This window comes from Arachis hypogaea, chromosome 7 (genome assembly GCF_003086295.3).
Source record: "Arachis hypogaea cultivar Tifrunner chromosome 7, arahy.Tifrunner.gnm2.J5K5, whole genome shotgun sequence".
NCBI lineage: Eukaryota > Viridiplantae > Streptophyta > Magnoliopsida > Fabales > Fabaceae > Arachis > Arachis hypogaea.
In genome coordinates this window covers 7390910-7411212 of record NC_092042.1, presented here as the reverse complement: position 1 = coordinate 7411212, position 20303 = coordinate 7390910, and the positions used below count along the sequence as shown (strand labels likewise).

Sequence of the window (20303 nt, the reverse complement as noted above, 5' to 3'; positions counted from 1 at the left end):
CCACGGTCAGCGTCCACGTGGACCTACGCGGCTCTGCTGATCAGTAAAGCGGAGACGACATCTCCTAAAAACCACAAAAACTCGTCGTCGACAAGTAGCCACCGCTAACTGCCGCCACTTCCTTCCGGTAATAATGCGACGGGCACAGTCAGAACCCTAGTTCGTGACTACCCCTTCTCAACATTTTCCATCAATTTTGAAGTAAAAAAAAAAAAAAAACCTTATCTCTCAATGCTAATGGACAAAACGTACGTAGTTGAGAATAACTGTGGTTACTATTTTCATTACGACAGAAATATAGTGATGCATATACATTCAACATTTCACTCGCGGAGAGAGTACGACAGCTAAGATCATGAGAAAGATCGATCATAGCATTCAAGGAAAAAGACAAAAATAGCCTTTAGTCCTATCTACTATTTCTCTCTTTCTCTACATGTGTATGTCTCTCGTCTCACGAGCTTCATTTATTCACTGAAACGCCATAATAATAATAATAATAATTTATTACATATTATTGAAGCATAATATGTAATAAATACTGCCTTAGTTGTGAGGTTCAGCTTCAGCAGCTTCACCGGCGTAAGAGCAGCACCTGCAACGTCCACCGTATCCACCGCCGCAGCAACCGTAACGGCAATATCCTCCTCCTCCGTACCCTCCACCACCGTGACCGTATCCTCCGCCACCGTGACCGTATCCTCCACCACCGTGGCCAGGGTATCCTCCGCCACCGTAGCCGGGGTACCCTCCGCCACCGTGGCCGTAGCTTCCACCACCATGGCCATAGCTTCCACCACCGTGGCCAGGGTATCCTCCGCCACCATAGCCGGGGTATCCACCACCGTGGCCATAGTTTCCACCACCGTGGCCATAGTTACCACCACCGTATCCGTACTTGGCCTCACCCACCTCATTTGCCTCTGTGCCAGCTTCATCTGCAACCATATGCATGGATTCATATCATTAATGTTTATTGTGATGCTACTTTGTACGAAGTTAAAGAAAAACCAAAAAATTATCATGATTTTACATTTTCACTATCTATTTTTGTTTTATTACCTAATATGAATTACAATAAATAAACAAAAAACAAAAACGCAGAAAATCGGAGTCCACTGTGAATTCAGTTATTAATTAGTATTTGAGAGTTATTTGTTATTGGAGCTTTAAAGAAAAAATATTTACAGATTAAAAAGGAAATTAAAGGATCGGTTTATTTGAAGAGTAGTTATATATGAAAAATATTATATGCACCCTAAAAATCAATTACTAAATTATTTATTATGTATATATATTATTTAATTTATTTTAATATTTATTTTATATTCAAATATACATTCTACACTTTTGATTAATTAATTTAATGACCATTATTTTTTTACAAGTAACATAATTGAAAATATTACTTCATTATTTAGCTTAAACTCGTCTAAAATTAAAATTTACAAAAGTCTAAAATAAAAGAAAAGGCATTGTTTAATATTTACAATATTATTGTTTATGAGAACTACAATTAATGTAAAATACAAACAATTACCCTTGTTAGGTGAAGCCTCAGGTAAGTCTCTAGCAGCCACCTCTGAAGATATAAGAAAAATGGCCAAGAGGCCAAGCATGAGTATTGCTACTCTTGAACCCATTTTTCAGTACTAGAATTCAAATTAAGTTGTATTGTGTTTAGTATAGTGAAGGTTGAGAAAAATAGTGGCAAAGTGTGCTCTATATATAGGAGTGGAGGGTGCTAAAGAATGGAGGATTTTTCAACTTTACAGTTGGAATAGTATATCCAACATTAATTGGATATCATCCAATGGAAACTCTGAGAAATTCTTTATACTCCAACTCAGCTTCCTTGTTCTCCACATGGTAAAAACTTGTAGGCTATGAAAATGAAAAAGCATTTATTGCCTTTAACTGCTCATCAACTTGATTCGTTTGCATCAGAGCAGACAGTAGTTGTCCCAATATTATTGGTGTTTATTTTGGTACGATAATAAATTCATATGTACTGATATAATAAAAATGTGGATAAATAATAAAACGCTATGTGAATTATATTATATCCGTCAGCAGTTGATTTTTTTTAAAAAATATATATCATATCGATACTTTTATCAAAATAAGTAAAAATAAAAAATATATTTTTATTTAATTTTATAAAAAAATTAAATATCTTTTTTGATATTGGACAAAAATTACCTATTTAAATTAATTAAAATTTTAAATTTAACTAACTTTAATCTTATAATTTTAAATTTTAAATAATTTAACAAAGAAAATAAAAATACATTTAGTTATTCATTATTCATGAACACTAAAAAAAATTATGTCAATCTTATTAATACTCTATTACTCCCTCATGAATCTTAATCTCTGATCATGTTCATACAAAAAAAAATTGCATCTGACAAAAAAATAAATCAAAAAATTCTTTATCGACACCCTCAAAGACCGTCTTTCTTGTTCTCAATTCTGCCACCTTCATATTAGTTCAAATCCAAATCAAATGGTAATCGCTCGGATCTTCTCTTGTTTTCTTTTATTTGCTTATTTGTGTGTTGATTTGGAGTGAAAATGAGAACAGGCTTTAGAGAAGAAACTTACAAATCCAATGAGAGAGATTAAGGTGTAAAAACTCGTTCTCAACATTTCTGTAGGTGATCTGAGAGTGCGTCTCACGAGAGCTGCTAAGGTTCGCCTCACATTACTTCTTCTTTTAGTTTTTCTTTATATATATAATTAAAATTGTTGTCTGTTTTTTTGCAGGTGCTAGAGCAACTTGAAGGCAACCACCTCTCCTCCACAGCAATTCTCAGTCAAGACGGCAGTGTTTAAGTTCAGCTCTAATTTTTTTCAAGTTATTTTCAATACATCTCAATTTCTCTCTTCAAAACTCTCCTTCTTTCTTAGTGCTTTGTTTTTCAGAATCATTTCGTTCTTTTTTTTGTTAATTTTTCTCCGATATATAAGATCTGATTTGCATGTGACATATTCTATGGTTTTGATGTTAATTCAATATATTCGTGCTTTAAACATAGCTGTTTAGTTTTATCAACTGGAGCTAATTGATTAATTTTTCAGATTCTTAATATTTTATGTAACACCCTAACTATCAAAATGTCACGCTTTCGGCTGCGCCACTCTGATAACTTGGGTATTACGACGACTCTTATAATATTTAATACTAAAATATGAGCCTGTTTAAAATTTAGACTGATTTTTTTCGAAAACATACATTCATACTTACAATATGAGTTGCAATACTCACAAGAAATACATATATATATATATATATATATATATATATATATATATATATATATATATATAATTTACAATCTCCTCATATCAAAATCCTATTCCTCTTAGAAAACTTGCAAAGCCAAAGGCGAGGGAAACATAAATACTAAAACAATACAGAAATATTGTTTAACAGAAAAGGAATAAGCTCTTCTGAACTTCGTCATCCGTAAACTGAAAAGAAAAGACCTATAGGAGAGTGAGAACATCATCCTCAAAAGGGTTCTCACTATAGGGTTGCAGAATTACTATAATAGGATACGCGAGATAAGATCGTTACAGTGATTAATAACCGCCTTATACATATTTTCAAAGGCAAAGGCTTACTATAAAAGAAAAATCTGAAATCTTTTCTGAAATAGGAACTGTTCATTTCTTAAAAATTTAAAAGCCTTTCAAAAGGTTTATCTATGCTGAACCAAATTAGTTTTTCATATTTTCCAAACCAGAAACATCAACCAGACATGATCGTCAGCCCACCTCATGATCAACCATGGCTCTAAGCCCAAACAACCCAAATAACAACCAATCACCACAATCCAACAGAGTCTCAGTCGCGAACACAAATAGAAAAGTTCAAGCACAAACAAACAGTTACTGCAAGTAGAACAATTAGCAGTTAATCACAAGTAATCACAAAGGCAAATCAAGTACAATATGCACACCCAAACAATGTCACATAGATGCATATGATGAATGCCTGTCCTAGTGGCTGATGATATCATCTGTTGGTTATAAAGCCATCCCAACAAGTCCTGGTAGCTAACCATTGGACTGTCCCTCTGTCGTACATCCCCAACTTGAGTTATTCACAATCATAATCATAATTCACATCCAACACCCTCACTGGTGTATATTCAGGGGGGCGAGCTCCTCCGGAACTTTCACAATGTCTGGCCACACTTACGACATAGGGTCAACAGAGTATCGAATCTCAATCTGGAGCACGTGGTGGCTAGCCACTGCTTCTACCCAGGAAAACTCGTATCTCAGAAAATTAGAAGTGCAACAATCACTTTATCAATTCAATAACCATTCATATTCATACTCAGCCATCCGGCTTATAATATATTCCACAGCCAGCCATGATTCATTATCATATACAGCCATTCCGGCTCATAACATATTCCGCAATCATCCATAATTCATTTTCATACACAGCAATTCTGTCTCATAACAAAATAGCACTTCCACCATCCAACATCATCAAATTCATAAAATCATCATTCAAGTCATAAATCACTTTTTCTCAAATCACTTAACTTTGAAATCAAAAATCATTTCTTTTCAGCCTTGGCTTTAAAGTTCCTATCCCTCAAATCATCTCAGACTCATAAGCCACTTTTACTCAAAGTAGGTTCCCTTTTTAAAACAAAGCCACCCTCGGCATCCTCTTTCCAAAACTTCCAAAAAAAATCATGGCAAATTAAAGATCTCTTTTGCAATATTAAAAATCATCCATCCAACAACGGGAGTTTATAACAAAAGTTTTTCAGCAAAGTCTCAAGTATTTAGGGGAGAATAACATAACTCATTTTCTCAAATTTGTTCAAAATCTTTAAAACCTTGGCTTCCTGATTTGAGTAGTAAAAATATAAGCTAAGCCAAACTGAGTCGTGTAATTACTTACTCCTTTCAAAACCATTTTCTTTACTTAAACAAACTAGCTTCAATTTCATGATTACATCTAAAGTGTTTCAAACTGTTTGAAAAATCATTTTTGTTTTGCTAAACCAGAGTTCAAAGGATATTTTGAATCTCATCTAAAACGTAAAAAAAAAAGAGATTTATCAATCGAAACTCAAATTCTTTTAAAGTCACAAAAACTCCTCCAAGTGACAATCTTTAAGTTAAATAAAGAAAAACATAAACCATTTTCACCTTTTAAAACCGCCTTAAAGCATAATTCTCTTTCGAATAACTTGCACCCAAAGACATACTATTTTTTCTTAGGAAATAAAGAGAAATCATAATTCTCTTTTCAATAATTCTTTTCAAAACGTAGCTTTATCGCTTTCATAATTGATCCAAGTAAAGATAATAAAAAGGGTCTTAAATTCACAATCCTCCAAGTAAAATAGTAAAGGCATTAAACTCATAATTTCCAAATAAAATTTAAATAAAGACTCGAATTTTATAAGAATTTCGACAGCATCTCCCCTAAAACTTGGACTTTGCCACCCTTTCCAGGTCCAATCAAACCATTCCGCAACCCTCTTCAAGGGGTTCAAAAACAAGTTGTTTACAAAGATGCATCGTGTTCAAGTTTCAAGAATACCAAATCAAATTCAAATCAATTCTTGACAAAAAAAAACTCGATTTCAAGCATTTATAAATTAACTTTAAAGAAGCATTTTAAGAACTGTTCGTTTCACATAATCGAATAACAACCCAACCAATCAAGCATTCATATTCATCCAAGACAATCAACAATTACATAAGACTTATACAATCACTCAAAAATAAAAAAAAGAAGCAACCGCAACTATAAATTGACCCGGCAACAGCTCCGCCAATGATTTTTGAGTGACGGCGGGGGCCCGAATCTCTGATAATGGCAGCTGTACAACCACACAGTGTCAATAATCTTCTCGAAATTTCGAAAGAACAGAAACCAGACTTAAAACCCTTACCTGCAATGCTTTTTCCGGCGACGGCAGTTGCATTGCAGCAGCTTCGAACGGCAAGCAACGGCGGCGGAGGACATCAGCGGTAGTGAGAGGCGGTGGAGGATCTACGGCGGTGGAGGCACGGCTGCATGGACGGAAACCCCTCCCATCGATCTCTCTCTCTCTCTCCTCAAGCTTCCCTCTGTTCAGATCTTGCCGGCGGTGGCCATAGGATCTCGACATCGCCATAGGAGCTCGACGGCAGTGACAGCATGCGGCGACGCAGCTTCGTGCAGCGGGTCGCGCTCCTCGCGTCCCTGGCCGGGTCTTCCTCCCTCAGAGACACGCGGCCTTTGTCTGGCAGTGGGCTGAACGGCGACGACACGGGCTCCACAGGACAGCGACGCTCCTTCTCGCATGGTTCTGGCGGCAGCTCATGAACGGACCAAACGGTGGCGGCGCAAGGGCTACGGTGGCAGCGCGGCCTTCTCTTCCTTCTCCTTCCTCAGCTCTCACGGATCTCCTACGTCCTTGTCAACAGCGGCGGCGATGGTGGCAGTGACGCCCACCGCACCGCCTTCCCTCCTCCTCCCTCACTCTCCTTCCGCAGTATCCCCTTCCCTCTACTCCTTTCTTTCTTCGTTTCTTTCTTTCACTTCGCCACTGCTGCTGCTGTATTGTTAGGATGTGTTGCGTCAAAAGGGATGGTGAAAGGGAACCGGGTAGGGTGCAGTTGCTGGGTTTGGGAAACAGGTCATTGGGTTAGGGTTAGGGTTTTTTCAATTTGGGAATTAGGGTTTAGGTAAAAATTAGGTTTAAGGGTAGTTTTGTAATTTCAAATAAAAATAGGGATACTATAGTAATTAGAAATAGATTTTAATCCAACAATAATAATGTATAAAAATACTATTTGTTCATCAATTTCACAAATTATTTTCAATAAAATGTTCAAATCCCATAATTAGAAATAATATAATTAATTTTTTTATTTTTCAATATAGAAGTATTAATATTTTAAAAATATTAATTATTTAGTCCAAATCATATAAAATTCTTATTATTTCATAACTACCAACTTTATAATTTAAATATAGAAAATAATCTAATAATTATAAAATTACATAATAATCTTAATTTATTTTAAATTCAATTAATCAAAACTTGCTTTAATTATCTTTTATAAATTAATTTTTGAAATTAAAATTATAATTAAATATCTGATTTGAGACTTGATCGTAATAAGACTTTTTAAAAGTTATAGATCTTACATTTTACTTGTTAAGTTCAATTTATGCTATAAATTAAGGATTGAAGAGAGTAATTATAAATGACTTAGAGTGTGAACTCTGTGATTATCTGATATGAGATGCATTGCATTCTTTTTTATTAGTATGTAAAAACATAAGATCAATCATACACTCGTTATTGTTATATATGAAATTGTGTATTCACATCACTTGTGCAAGTAACATGTGGCTAAAAATTTCAAATGTTTGGTTCACAGAACAAGTAAGTGATCCTTGCAAATCTGAAATAGTTTTGGCTGTTCTATTCTTGGTTGGTTTTGTGTAGTGCAGTTTAGGCATGAGAAAACTACTGATATCATGAAATACAACTATTCATTTAATTCCAGTATTATATAATTCACATTCTACTATTCACTATTTACTATTATATAATTTAACTATTTAAATTAGGAAATTACTGTTATCATGAAATTACTTTATTTTCAATTTGTCTCATTTTCTTTTGAATTTGTGCACTATGTATAAGAAATGCTTGATTACAAGTAAAGCAAGTTAATTCCGTTTAGTTGGGGCAAAATATGTATCTTTTTTTACCCTCATCAAGAGCTTTTTTTTGGCATTTCATTTAAAAAAGGAGAGCAGTGACAAATCTGGAATGAGTGCTATCTGACAGCATCAAATTTACACCAATAAAACTAACAAATATGCTCAATAATAGAGGTGTAATTCAAGAAGTGAAATATGTTGAGAGTGTTACTATGCTCAAGGTTAAGGGTGATGGCCAATTTTTAGCTTACTCAAGTCAACCTCCAAAGAAGTTCCAAGTGAATAGTTCTGATGTGAATTTTGAGTGGCTTCCTAATGGCAAATTGATGGTTAATCTTTCTTGGATTCAAGAGGATCATAGTGTTTCTGATTTAGCAATTTTCTCTAGTTTTTATTTTATAGGATTGTGGAGTGGAATTTCTTATTTTGAAGTCCTCATTTTTCATTTTTAGCTTAGTCCTAAATTCTGGTTTTACATAATAATCAATATTGTTCATAGTTTGGGATTGGTGTTATATTAAAACCGTTCTCTTATGTTCTTTTTATTTTTAATTGCTTAATATAAATTATACTTTCTGTTTTCTTATCAACTTATTTTCACATTATTTCAGCATTTGTTTCTTTCTTCACATGAATTGAATAATAAAATTGAACTCAATAAAAATTGCAATGTTTAATTTAAAACTTCTTTTTTTCAACATTATATTTTAGTATTAAATTTTCAATTAAAATGCACATATTTTTTTCTTTCTTCCTTATAATATCTCCTCCTTACAATTACTGATCATAGAGCTGAAAAATTTGAAGCCAAATTTTTTGATAAGGTATATTTAGTTCTCTATCTTATTGTCTGTTTTAGTTCCATAACAATATGAGCGACATGATTATCCAATTATCCTGTTTATTATTTGTATGACGTATTCTTTTTCTTAGTCTTTTTTTTTGTTTTCTTAGACATTTTTTTTGTTTTTTACTGTATTTTTCAATTCGGTAAATCAATGACTAATCTATTTATTATTGACTAATTAATTATTGCATACATAAGACAGAATTTGAACCATCAACACTTATTTAAGTGAATTTATTTTTTTTAGACATTTTATTGTTCTTAATTTTTGTTTCTCTTTACTCATAATACATAAATTTTTTGGTTAGCCATTCTTAAGTAATTAATTTTCAGTTTTTTAAACAGTAAACTTTTTTAATTTATAGTCCTCTACATTCTTTTAAATATATAATAATAAATTCACTTACCATATGTCATCGTTTAAATGGCCAGTCAATCTTTAGCCATGCTCAGCCATTAATTGTTGAGCCACCAAATACACAAGAATACACAAATACACAAGAATACGTAGACATAAGAAGACATTAATTTTGCATTCTATTTGATAATTAAGATATAGACAGAACATATAACTCACAATTTTACTAAAAAGTCAATTTTATTCAATTCATTTATGTATCATCATCACCACTTATACTTTTTCATATTCCTTCAAAATAATCACAATTTACCATGGCATCACCATCGATCTTCAAAACCAACACAATTTTTTTTTAATTTTTGGTAATTCTTTATCAAAACAAAATCAACTCCATAAATATAAAAAAAAATTTTAAAATTGCTAAAAGTTAGCATAACAAACACAAATCTTCATCAATCCAAATATAGAAAATTTATCACCTCATCAACAACAAAGAACACCACAAATAAAATTTAATCCGAAATTTAATATTTATAAAATAAACAAAAGTGCTTCAATAACATTCTAATTGAATAATAAAAACATTCAAATTTTTATTAAAAAAATTAAAACAAATACAAATTGAACCTGAAGTAGAACAAGGCAACAAAGTAAATGAAGAAAAGAAAAAGATAGAGAAAAATGAAAAGAAGATAAAAATGAGTAAAGGTGGAAGAAAGACAGGACCGACAATAGTCGTTGTTGATTTTGATCGAAGGGTGAGGCAGAAAGACTTTCTTCTTTGCTGTGACACTACCTGCAAGGAGAAGACAGAAGACAAACAATACCGCTAGAGAGAGGATGGAAGCGACACCATTGAAGCACAAATCGGGCAACAAAAAAGGGTAGAGAGAGTATGAAGGATGAGAGAGAAAATGAAGAATGGTTGAAGAAAAAAAATTAGGTTGAAAGGATAAAATGGTAAAAATTAGTGTCTAAGCTAATTGAAAAGATACAAAATACATATGTTTTGTGGGTATCTATATGTCACTGTGTCTCTCTTAATTTGTGTCTCACATACCAAACAAAGAACACGTCCTATCGTGTCTCTGTCTTTGGCATACACAGACATCAACTAAATGGTGCCTAAAGCCACAATGTTCCTCAATCAAACTTCAGCATCATTATCCGCTAAAACGTGTGGCATTTTAAGAAAAGAACCACTCAAATAAAGAATTTTAAAATTTTTTTTTAAAGATATTTTCTAATAATTAAAATTTGACAATTATTTTTGTCAAAATTAAGCTAAATAAATTAATTTGACCAAAAAAAACAGTGAATCAAATCTTGAATTGATCTTAATTAAAATTATTTTTTATAAAAAATGATTACAATACTTTTATTATAAAAAATGATTAAAATACTTCTATTATATATATTAATTTTAAAAATTTTAAATTTTAGTCCTTTATTTTTTTTGCCGTCATAGAGTTAGGATTTAAAATTTTTTAAAATTAATATATATATATATATATATATATAATAGAAATATTTTAATCATTTTCTATAATAAAAATATTGTAGTTATTTTTTATTAAAAATAATATTAATTTAGAATGATTCAAGATTTGATTCACCATTTTCTACAGTTTTATAGTTCCTTGAAGGTATTCTATGAGATGGTGGCAAGATGAAGCATCTAAGCAGATCAGTGAAGTGTGATATAGTTCTACCATTTGGTGGTGGTGACACTCCTTGTTTGTCGTGATTTTTAAACATATCAAAAACAAGCTTCATAAATAAAGGGAATTCATCATATCAGCACCATTGTTTAAGAGAGAATTGGCAATAACAAATCATGTATAGCATCATTCTTTGTTCACTTTTCTCTGCTGAAAAGCTCAATTACGAAATGACAGTCTATGAATATCACCTTCACCAACTCATTTGCTGTGAGATCGATCTTTTCAGAATAACATGTACAGATTTTTGGTTCCAAGTGTTGAACGCAACTCACCAAATTGAATAAACATGCCTCCGATCTTTGAATGAAACGTTCACAATAAACCTGTTTGTGGACTTTCATGATTACCAGCCTAGAATTGCCATGATGGAGGGGGCCAATCGAAACAAGCATTGGGGTGTATGCATCTTCGTTTGACTCACGAATTTTGTGGGGTACTTTGTAGATACAGCAGCTTTGAATTGTAACAAATGGTGTGCGTTCTCCAGTATTGCTTCAACCTCTATAGCTACATCATTCTCCATATATATATCTACGTGCATGAGAACCATCACAAAGAAACAAAGAAATGTTAGAAATGATAATAATTGATGAAAGTCATGCATGAAGACTCGAAGCTAAGTATTAAGAGTTAAGACAGAGAATTATCACTAACCAGAGTACTTAGAAATTTTATTGATAGTATATAACAAAAATTATTCATTTTAAAAATTTAAACTGATAAAAAAAATAACATTAAAATTGAAGCGTTCAAAAAGCTTAAACATGCTTCTCCCATTCTAACGACACACTCTTATAACTTTAAGCTTCAAACGATGAAAGTCTGAAAGTGACATTGATTTAAGGTGGACAAACAGTCAAAAACAGCGGTTTTTCGGTCAAAGATTTTTTTTTTTTTCTTTAGTGAAATTCTAGTATTTTCCTGAAGTGTGGAAATTAGTTTTCAAGTTTCGGAAGCAACAAATATTGTCGTTTAATTTCTTGTTTAACTGAAATAATATTTTCTTCACCAAGATGTAAACAACCAGCTTCGATCGATGTAAATATGGTTTTTCAAAAAAATAAAAGCAACTCTAATATTCCTTTCTTCTGAAATAAACAATTATTTAAAAGGTAAAATGAACAATTAATTTGAGAAATAGAAACTAACACGTTTGTTCTCTAGGAAAAAAAATTATTAAGTTATTTATTTATTTTATTTATTTCGTACAAATAATTAAGAAAATAATCAAACCATGGAAGTTAGGTAGTACTGCGGTAGGCGGCAGCACACTAGCACGTTCACATTAATCAATTCAATAAAATTATTTAAAAAAAAAAAGTTAAAAGGAAAGAAAGGTGCTGATAGTGGACCAAAGGGAGAAAAAAAAAAAAGCAGCAGGAAATGGCAATATCCTTCCGCTAATAATGCGAAGGGTACAGTCGGAACCCTAGTTCGTGACTATCATTCTCAACATTTTTCATCAATTTTGAAGTAAAAAAAAATTATTAGGTAGATAATAATTTTTGTGAATAATGTGAACAATGAGCTTTAAAATTGGTCTAATAAAATAAAAGGAGTCACTCAGAGAAAGACGCTGAAAACGTCTTTTTTATAAAGATGTTTTTTAATAATTAAAATTTAATACATATAATCGATTAAATTGTTTTATTTTTGTAAAAATTAGGCTAGATAAATTGATTTGATCGAAAAATGATAAATTAAATCTTGAACGGGTCTAAATTTATATTATTTTTTATAGAAAATGACTACAATATCATATTATAGAAAATGAGTAAAATATTTCTATTATATATATTAATTTTGAAAATTCTAAATTTTAGTTTTTTATTTTTCTATAGTAGAATTAAGATTTAGAATTTTTAAAATTAATATATATATATATATATATATATAATAAGAATATTTTAATCATTTTCTATAATAAGGGTATTGTAGTTATTTTTTATAAAAAAATAATATTAATTTAGACTAGTTTAAGATTTGATTTACCATTTTTTTGATTAAATCAATTTGTCTAGCTTAATTTTGACAAAAATAACATAATTTAATTGATTATATATGTTAAATTTTAATTAAAAAAACATCTTTACAAAAAGACATTTTAGACGTCTTTATCTAAGTAACTCTAAAATAAAAATATACTACATCTTTTAAATTATTTATTTAAATTTTAATATTAGAATAATTATTTACACACCTAAAGAATTAAACCTCCTATATATCCTTTATTCACATTGTTTAGTAATTTTATTGTGTACCTATATTAAAAAAAAAAAAAACTTATCTCTAAATGGTAATAGACAAAATGTACGTAGTTGAGAACAACTTTGGTTACTATTTTCATTATGACAGAAACATAGGATGCATATACATACATTCAACATTCCACTGGTGGAGAGAGTAAGGCAAGCTAAGATCATCAGAAAGATCGATCTAGCATTTAGGGAAAAAGACAAAAATAGCCTTTAGTCCTATCTACTATTTCTCTCTTTCACTACATGTATATGTCTCTCTCTCAACGAGCTTCATTTATTCACTGAAATGCCATTATAATAATAATAATTATTTATTACATATTATTGAAGCATAATATGTAATAAACACTCGCTTAGTTGTGAGGTTCAGCTTCAGCAGCTTCACCGGCGTAAGAGCAGCACTTGCACCGCCCACCGTATCCGCTGCCGCAGCAACCGTAACGGCAATATCCTCCTCCTCCGTGTCCTCCTCCACCGTGACCGTATCCTCCGCCACCGTGGCCGTATCCTCCGCCACCGTGGCCATATCCTCCGCCACCATGGCCATAGTTACCACCACCATGGCCATAGTTACCACCACCGTATCCATACTTGGCCTCGCCCACTTCATTTGCCTCTGTACCAGCTTCATCTGCAAGCACATGCATGGATTCATCATTCAATTGGTGTTTATATAAAGAGTTAAAAAAAAAAAAAAGAAAATGGACAAAAATATCTAAACCTATTTAGCATGCTTTTACTAGCTAGTTTTATTTCTTTACCTAATATGAATTAAAATAAATCAACAAAAAACAAAATGCAGAAAATCAGAGTTCATTGTGTATTCACTTATATTAGTATTTGAGAGAGTTAGTTAATTGTTATTGAACCAATAAGTCACAAAACTCTAAAATAATTGAAATATATATAACACCTACATTAATAAAATACCATGTTTTAGTCATAGTATCTCTAAATATGGATATTGTCTGGACTTATCAGTTATTTTTTTTCTTGAAAAACTGATCTGAATTTTTTTTAATGATTACATAATATAATAAGTAAAGATTCTTATATTATGTAATAAATACTTCAATAAATTCACATAATATTTTTTATTAGTAATATCATTATTTAAGTACGGCATTCTGATACTAAAATTATTTAAAAAATGCCATTGTTTATTATATTATTGTTTATGGGAAGTACAATTAATGTAGAAAGCAAAAATTTACCCTTGTTAGGTGAAGCCTCAGGTAAGTCTCTAGCAGCCACTTCTGAAGAGATAAGAACAATGGCCAAGAGGCCAAGCATGAGTATTGCTACTCTTGAACCCATTTTTCAGTACTAGAATTTAAATTAAGTCGTATTATGTGTTCAGTAGTGAAGGATGAGAAAAATAGTGAGAAACTGTGCTCTATATATAGGAGTGGAAGGTGGTGGAGAATGGAGGACTTTTCAACTTTGCAGATGGAATAGTGTATCCAACATTAATTGGATATTATCTAATGGAAACCCTGAGAAATTCTTTAAATCTCCAACTCAGCATCCTTGTTCTCCACATGGTAAAAACTTGTTGGCTATGAAAATGAAGAAGCATTAATTGCCTTTAACTGCTCATCAACTTGATGGGTACGGATCAGAGCAAGTAGTCCCAATATTAAAAAACTACTTTATACTTAAGATTTTGATATAATTTTATTCTTAAAATTTGACAATTTGATATCAAGTACTTTTTTTTTAAATATTTTTTATAGTAACTGGTTAAATTTTTTAAAAAATTTTAAAAATTAAATTTTAGTCCAAATTTTTATATTTTTTTAAATATTTATTCAAATATTACTATAAAAATTGAAACAAAATAAATAAGATTTTTGTTAAAAATAAATTTTTTTGTGATTTATAAAAAATATAATACTTATTAATTATTTTTACATATTTTTAAATTTTTTAAAAATATTTTTATCAATAATATCTTTTTAAAATTTTTTGTTGACGTTTGAATTTTTTAATATTAAATTAATAATTAATTCATATAAAATTTTAAATTTTACTAGCTTTTATATTTTTAAATTAAATATTAATTTTTTAATAAATTAAACACAATTATAAACACTAGAATAAACTAATTTTTTTCTTAAATAAAATAAAAAAATTATTTAGCTTTCGAAACAAAATTTTTTAGTTTTATCTTTTAGAATACAATTTTTTTTTTGGTAATTAGGATAAGTTCCTCGCACCCCAACGAACTCTAGGATGAGTTCGGCAGACTATATAAACCTGGATACAACAGTGTATTATACCTCAACTGGTCATTCTACTATTTTGTACTCCACAACTCTTCTAATGTTGTACCGCTTAACTGCCAACATCACATCTTCCTTGTTCTTAAATTGTTGTCCAACTTTAAACTTGTTGCTTTGATCCTCTTCGAGGGAGTAAATGACCAATCCGAAGTCATTGCATCAAGATTCAACATAGTGAAATGATCGGCCGGTCATATGGTCGAGAAATGGCAGATTGTGTCAGAGCAACTTGTGTGTCACCGTAGTAGTTCATTTCTTCATCAGCATTATCTCCGTCATCAGGGTTAACTTCATACTGATCCATCATCGGATCCCTAATAGCAGAACCCTCGTGGCTTTTAACATTGTCATACATCAAGTCAGCATTACGAACTTCAACATTAGATTCCTCTTGACTACCTTTAGGTGGCATATTTAGATCCACCATCGTCCTTCTGATAGTTCGTCTAACAGCTCCACTCAACAGACTAGCATCGACAGTATCTGCAAATGATCTTTGGCCACCCAACTCAACGAAAAACACGAATAATTCCAACAGATGAACATTTGTTCATCGGTTGTGCCACGACCTTATAAATCGTACGTCCTCTTCGTCATGTAAACGATACCTAATTCAAAACAATAGAAATATTTTTCACAACCGTGGTCTAATAAATAAGTAGCAACAGAGACAAGACAACTGTAATATACCTTTTATAAAACAAACTGCCATCTACTTCAGTCGGATATATCTGTAGTAAATTTTTTTCACATTTTTTGCCTCTTGCTATCCGACGGAATGTAATATCTTATTCTTCAACGCTGTTAGACTGTTGACTTTCAGTGTCATATAGGTAATTATCGGTTGTCCCAATCTAAAAACGATAGAACATTTTTCATCATACACTATTTTACCATCGTAATGAATGGATAACAATGAATTCTTTGACATTGTAGAGAAAAAATGTCAACAATGAAAACAAAAGTGGACAATGAAATTGTAGTTCCCTAATCCACTCTCCAACAGACATACTTTTATTTTAAAAATCTGACATAGAATTTGTCGGGGATGCGACAAACTTCATAATTTATATGAAGTTCGTTGGGGTGCAGCGAACTTGTCCTTAACGCAAAAAAAAATCGTATTTCAAAAAATAAAATAAAAAAAATCATGTTTTAGAAATTAATTAATTTTTTTATTTTATATTAGAAAAAAATCCCATAATAAACACTTATTATGTAGGGTTTGTTGCCAACATTACTAACTATTTTTTGGTTAATATCTTTTTTATTAGCTTCCTCTCAACTCCTCTCTCTTGCTATAGTATTCTCTTCTTCGGCCATTCTCTCTTCCTCTTTCTCTTCTTATGGTCTCTCTGATCTCTTCTTCTTCCTCCTCTCATACCCTTCTCTCTCTTGTCTCTTCTCTTCTCTTACTCTTTCTTGCCGTTTAATTTGGAGCCTTCGTTCTACCCATCTGTTTTATGTGCTTCACAATAAATACTTCTAGATATTTTTAATAAGTTTTGGATTTTTTTTATTTTAAATTTTGAATGTATGAATTGAAATGAATCTGACAGATTTTTATTTTACTTTTAGATGTTCTTTTGGTGAGATTTTAATTTATATGTTTTCTATTCATAATTTTGAATGTTTATTTAGATGTTATTATGAGTTAAAAAAATAAAAACTAATTAATATTAACTGATAAATAATTCCTTTCTTTGTTGGTCTCTTATTTTAAATATTTAAAAATTAATATCTTGAATAACTAATAACAACTAACAAGATGTAAAGCTGAAAACTCAAAAAAGGAAAAAAAATGTACGGTATTGCATTATATGCTACACCAAAATTTATAGGTAGTGGTGGATGGATGTTAAGTTGTTAACAGAAGCAAACTATATTACTAGACTGTATACTTGGGTATAATATCCATATCATTGTATATGGTGAGAGTTTCACATAATTTGTGAATAAAAATAATTCTCCCTTAGCTAGCTAGTCCAACAAATAGACAGTACAAACAAATATCTCTACTCCAAATTAAAAACTAGGAGATCAATTTGATCTCTTAATTAATTAACTGGGACAACATGTTAGCTGATACTAACTCCATCTTAAAGTCTTTGTGCAGTGAGAGAGTCATCGTCAGTTGACTTAGCTTTTTCTATGTTTCCTAGCTTGGATTTTGTTATCTTATGTTTCATGAAGATACATGTTAAAAATATTAATTGTATACTAATTAAAATTAATTACTAAAATTAAGTATTAGTATATTATATATAATTTAATTTATTTTTAATATATATTATTTTATTAATTAATTTTAGTGTATACTTATTAAATTATTTTTTAATTTTTAATACATTAAAAAATTAATTTTTTATTATATTCTTAAAATATATTTTTAAGACACAGGACAATAAAATTATTATTATTATTATTATTTAAAACTTACGAAATTACTGCTTACTAAATTGATTAATATTCAAAAATTTATATTACTAGAAAATAATTTTAAAAGATATAAATGACAAATAAATTTAATAAAAAAGTTTAAAAAAATGACAAAAGAATCAAATTTAGATATAATATATTCTCAAAAAATTTTAACAGGCTTCCAAGAAGAAATTTGCGAATCCAATGAGAGAGATTAAGGTGCAGAAGCTCGTTCTCAATATCCCTATGGGTGAGATGGAGATCGTCTCACGAGAGCTGCTAAGATTCGCCTTGTATTGCTTCTTCTTTTAGTTTTTCTTTTTATTTATAATTAAAGTTGTTGTCTGTTTTTTTGCAGGTGCTAGAACAACTTGAAGGCAATCACCTCTTTTCCACAGTAATTCTCAGCCAAGACGGCAGTGTTTGGGTTCAGCTCTAATTTTTTTCGGGTTATCTTTCAATACTTTTTAATTTCTCTCTCCAAAACTCTCCTTCTTTCTTAATGTTTTGTTTTCCAGAATCATCTCTTTCTTTCTTTTTCGTTAATTTTCTTTCGATTTATCAGATCTAATTTGCATGTGACATATCCTATGGTTTTAGTGTTAATTCAATACATTCGTGCTTTAACCATAGCTGTTTAGTTTTATCAACTGGAGCTAATTGATTAATTTTTCATACTCTTAATGTTTTACTTGTTAAGTGCAATTTATGCTGTAAATTAAGGCTTGGAGAGAGTAATTAGAAATGACTTGGAGTTTGGACTGTGTGATTATCTAATATGAGATGCATTACATTCCTTTTTATTAGTATGTAAGAACATAAGATCAATCATACACTCGTTATTGTTATATATGAAATTGTGTATTCACATCATTTGTGCAAGTAACATGTGGTTGGAGATTTCAAGTGTTTGGTTCATATAACAAGTCAAGTGATCCTTGCAGATCTGAAATAGTTTTAGTTGTTCGGTTCTTGGTTAGTTTTGTATAGTGCAGTTTAAGTCTGAGAAAATTAATTACTGCTATTATGAAATACAACTATTCATGTAATTCTAGTATTATATAATTCACATTTTACTATTCACTATTCACTATTATATAATTCAACTATTTAAATTAAAAAATTATTGCTATCATAAAATTACCTTATTTTCAATTTAGCTCATTTTCTTTTGAATTTGTGCACTTCTGCAATTCTAAATTTGTGCACTATGTATAAAAAATGCTTGATTACAAGTAAAGCAAGTTGATTCTGTCTAGTTGGGATAAAACATGTATCCTTTTTATCCTAATCAGAAGCTTCTTTTGGACATTTCATTAGAAAAACGAGAACAGTAACAAATCTGGAGCGAGTACTATCTGTCAGCATCAAATTTGCACCAATAGAACTAACAAATATGCTCAATAATGGAGGTGTAATTCAAGAAGTGGAATATGTTGAGGGTGTTGTTATGCTCAAAGTTAAGGGTGATGGCCAATTTTCGGCTTACTCAAGTGAACCTCCAAAGAAATTCCAAGTGAATGGTTCTGATGTGGATTTTGAGTGGCTTCCTAATGGCAAATTGATGGTTAACCTTTCTTGGATTCAAGAGGATCATGGTGTTTCTGATTTAGCAATTTTCTTCTAGCTTTTATTTTATAGGATTGTGGAGTGAAGTTTCTTATTTTAAAATCCTAATTTTTTTATTTTTAGCTTAGTCCTGAATTCTGATTTTGCATAATAATCAATATTGTTCATAATTAGGGATTGGTGTTATATTAAAACCATTCTCTTATGTTCTTTTTAATTTTAATTGCTTAATATAAATTATACTTTCTATTTTTTTATTATTAGCCTGTTTTCATATTATTTTTGCATTTGTTTCTTTTTTCACATGAATTGAACAGTAAAATTGAACTTCATAAAAAATACAATATTTGATTTAGAAATTCTTTTTTTCAACAGTATATTTTAGTATCCAATTTTCAATTAAGGCGCACATATTTTTTCTTTTTATTTCCTTTTTATAATATCTCCTCCTTACAACTACTGATCATAGAGCTCGGAAATTTGAAGCCAAATTTTTTGATAAGGTATATTTAGTTCTCTCTTTTATTGTCTTTTTTAATTCTACAATAACCTGAACGGCATGATTATTCAATTATCCTGCTTATTATTTGTATGATGTATTCTTTTTTTAGATATTTTTTTGTTTTTTTAGACATTTTTTATTTTTTATTATATTTTTTAATTCAATAAGTCAATGACTAATCTATTTATTATTAATTAATAAATTACTATATATATAAGACAAAATTTGAATCATCAACTAACACTTATTTAAATAGATTTATTTTTTAGACATTTTATTGTTCTTTAAACAGAAAGTTACAAGAATTTTTGTTTCTCTTTGCTCATGATACATAAATTTTTTGGTTAGCCATGTTTAGGTAATTAATTTTCAGTTTTTTAAACAGAAAACTTTTTTAATTTATAGTCCTCTACATTCTTTTAAATATATAATAATGAATTCATCACTTACCACATGCCATCGTTTAAATGGCCAGTCAACCTTTAGCCATGCTAAGCCATTGATTGTTGAGCCACCAAAGACGTCACCTTGACAATTCTCTAAAGCCACGATGACTTCAGCATCATTATCCACTAAAACGTGTGGCATTTTTTAAAAAGAGCCGCTCAAATAAAATTTTTTAAAACATCTT

The 20303-nt window shown here is 30.5% G+C and overlaps 2 protein-coding genes and 1 long non-coding RNA gene across 3 annotated transcripts; 1 reads left to right on the top strand and 2 right to left on the bottom strand.

Moving 5' to 3' along the window:
* Positions 1–253: 253 nt before the first annotated feature.
* LOC112702286 (uncharacterized) lies at positions 254–1848 on the bottom strand. The gene is made up of 2 exons (XM_025753259.3): positions 1541–1848; positions 254–938 (listed from the first exon to the last, which is right to left on the bottom strand). Exons 1-2 carry the CDS (start codon positions 1641–1643, stop codon positions 547–549), a joined length of 495 nt encoding a protein of 164 aa, XP_025609044.1. The 5' UTR covers positions 1644–1848; the 3' UTR covers positions 254–546.
* An 11104-nt stretch (positions 1849–12952) lies between these two features.
* On the bottom strand, positions 12953–14413 carry LOC140174548 (uncharacterized). Its single transcript, XM_072199954.1, has 2 exons — positions 14110–14413; positions 12953–13526 (listed from the first exon to the last, which is right to left on the bottom strand). Exons 1-2 carry the CDS (start codon positions 14210–14212, stop codon positions 13249–13251), a joined length of 381 nt encoding a protein of 126 aa, XP_072056055.1. The 5' UTR covers positions 14213–14413; the 3' UTR covers positions 12953–13248.
* Positions 14414–17784: 3371 nt separating this feature from the next.
* Positions 17785–19427, top strand: LOC140174547 (uncharacterized). The gene is made up of 3 exons (XR_011864262.1): positions 17785–17851; positions 17960–18050; positions 18922–19427. It is a non-coding gene; the product is annotated as an uncharacterized lncRNA (long non-coding RNA).
* The last annotated feature ends 876 nt before the right edge of the window (positions 19428–20303 follow it).

What these genes read in the sequence shown, in the direction of transcription:
- LOC140174548 (XM_072199954.1), bottom strand. Translation starts at nt 14,212, where the DNA reads ATGGGTTCAAGAGTAGCAATACTCATGCTTGGCCTCTTGGCCATTGTT. An exon ending in TGAGGCTTCACCTAACAAGG is followed by an intron (nt 13,527 to 14,109) that starts GTAAATTTTTGC and finishes ATGTGCTTGCAG; the next exon opens with ATGAAGCTGGTACAGAGGCA.
- LOC112702286 (XM_025753259.3), bottom strand. Translation starts at nt 1,643, where the DNA reads ATGGGTTCAAGAGTAGCAATACTCATGCTTGGCCTCTTGGCCATTTTT. An exon ending in TGAGGCTTCACCTAACAAGG is followed by an intron (nt 939 to 1,540) that starts GTAATTGTTTGT and finishes ATATGGTTGCAG; the next exon opens with ATGAAGCTGGCACAGAGGCA.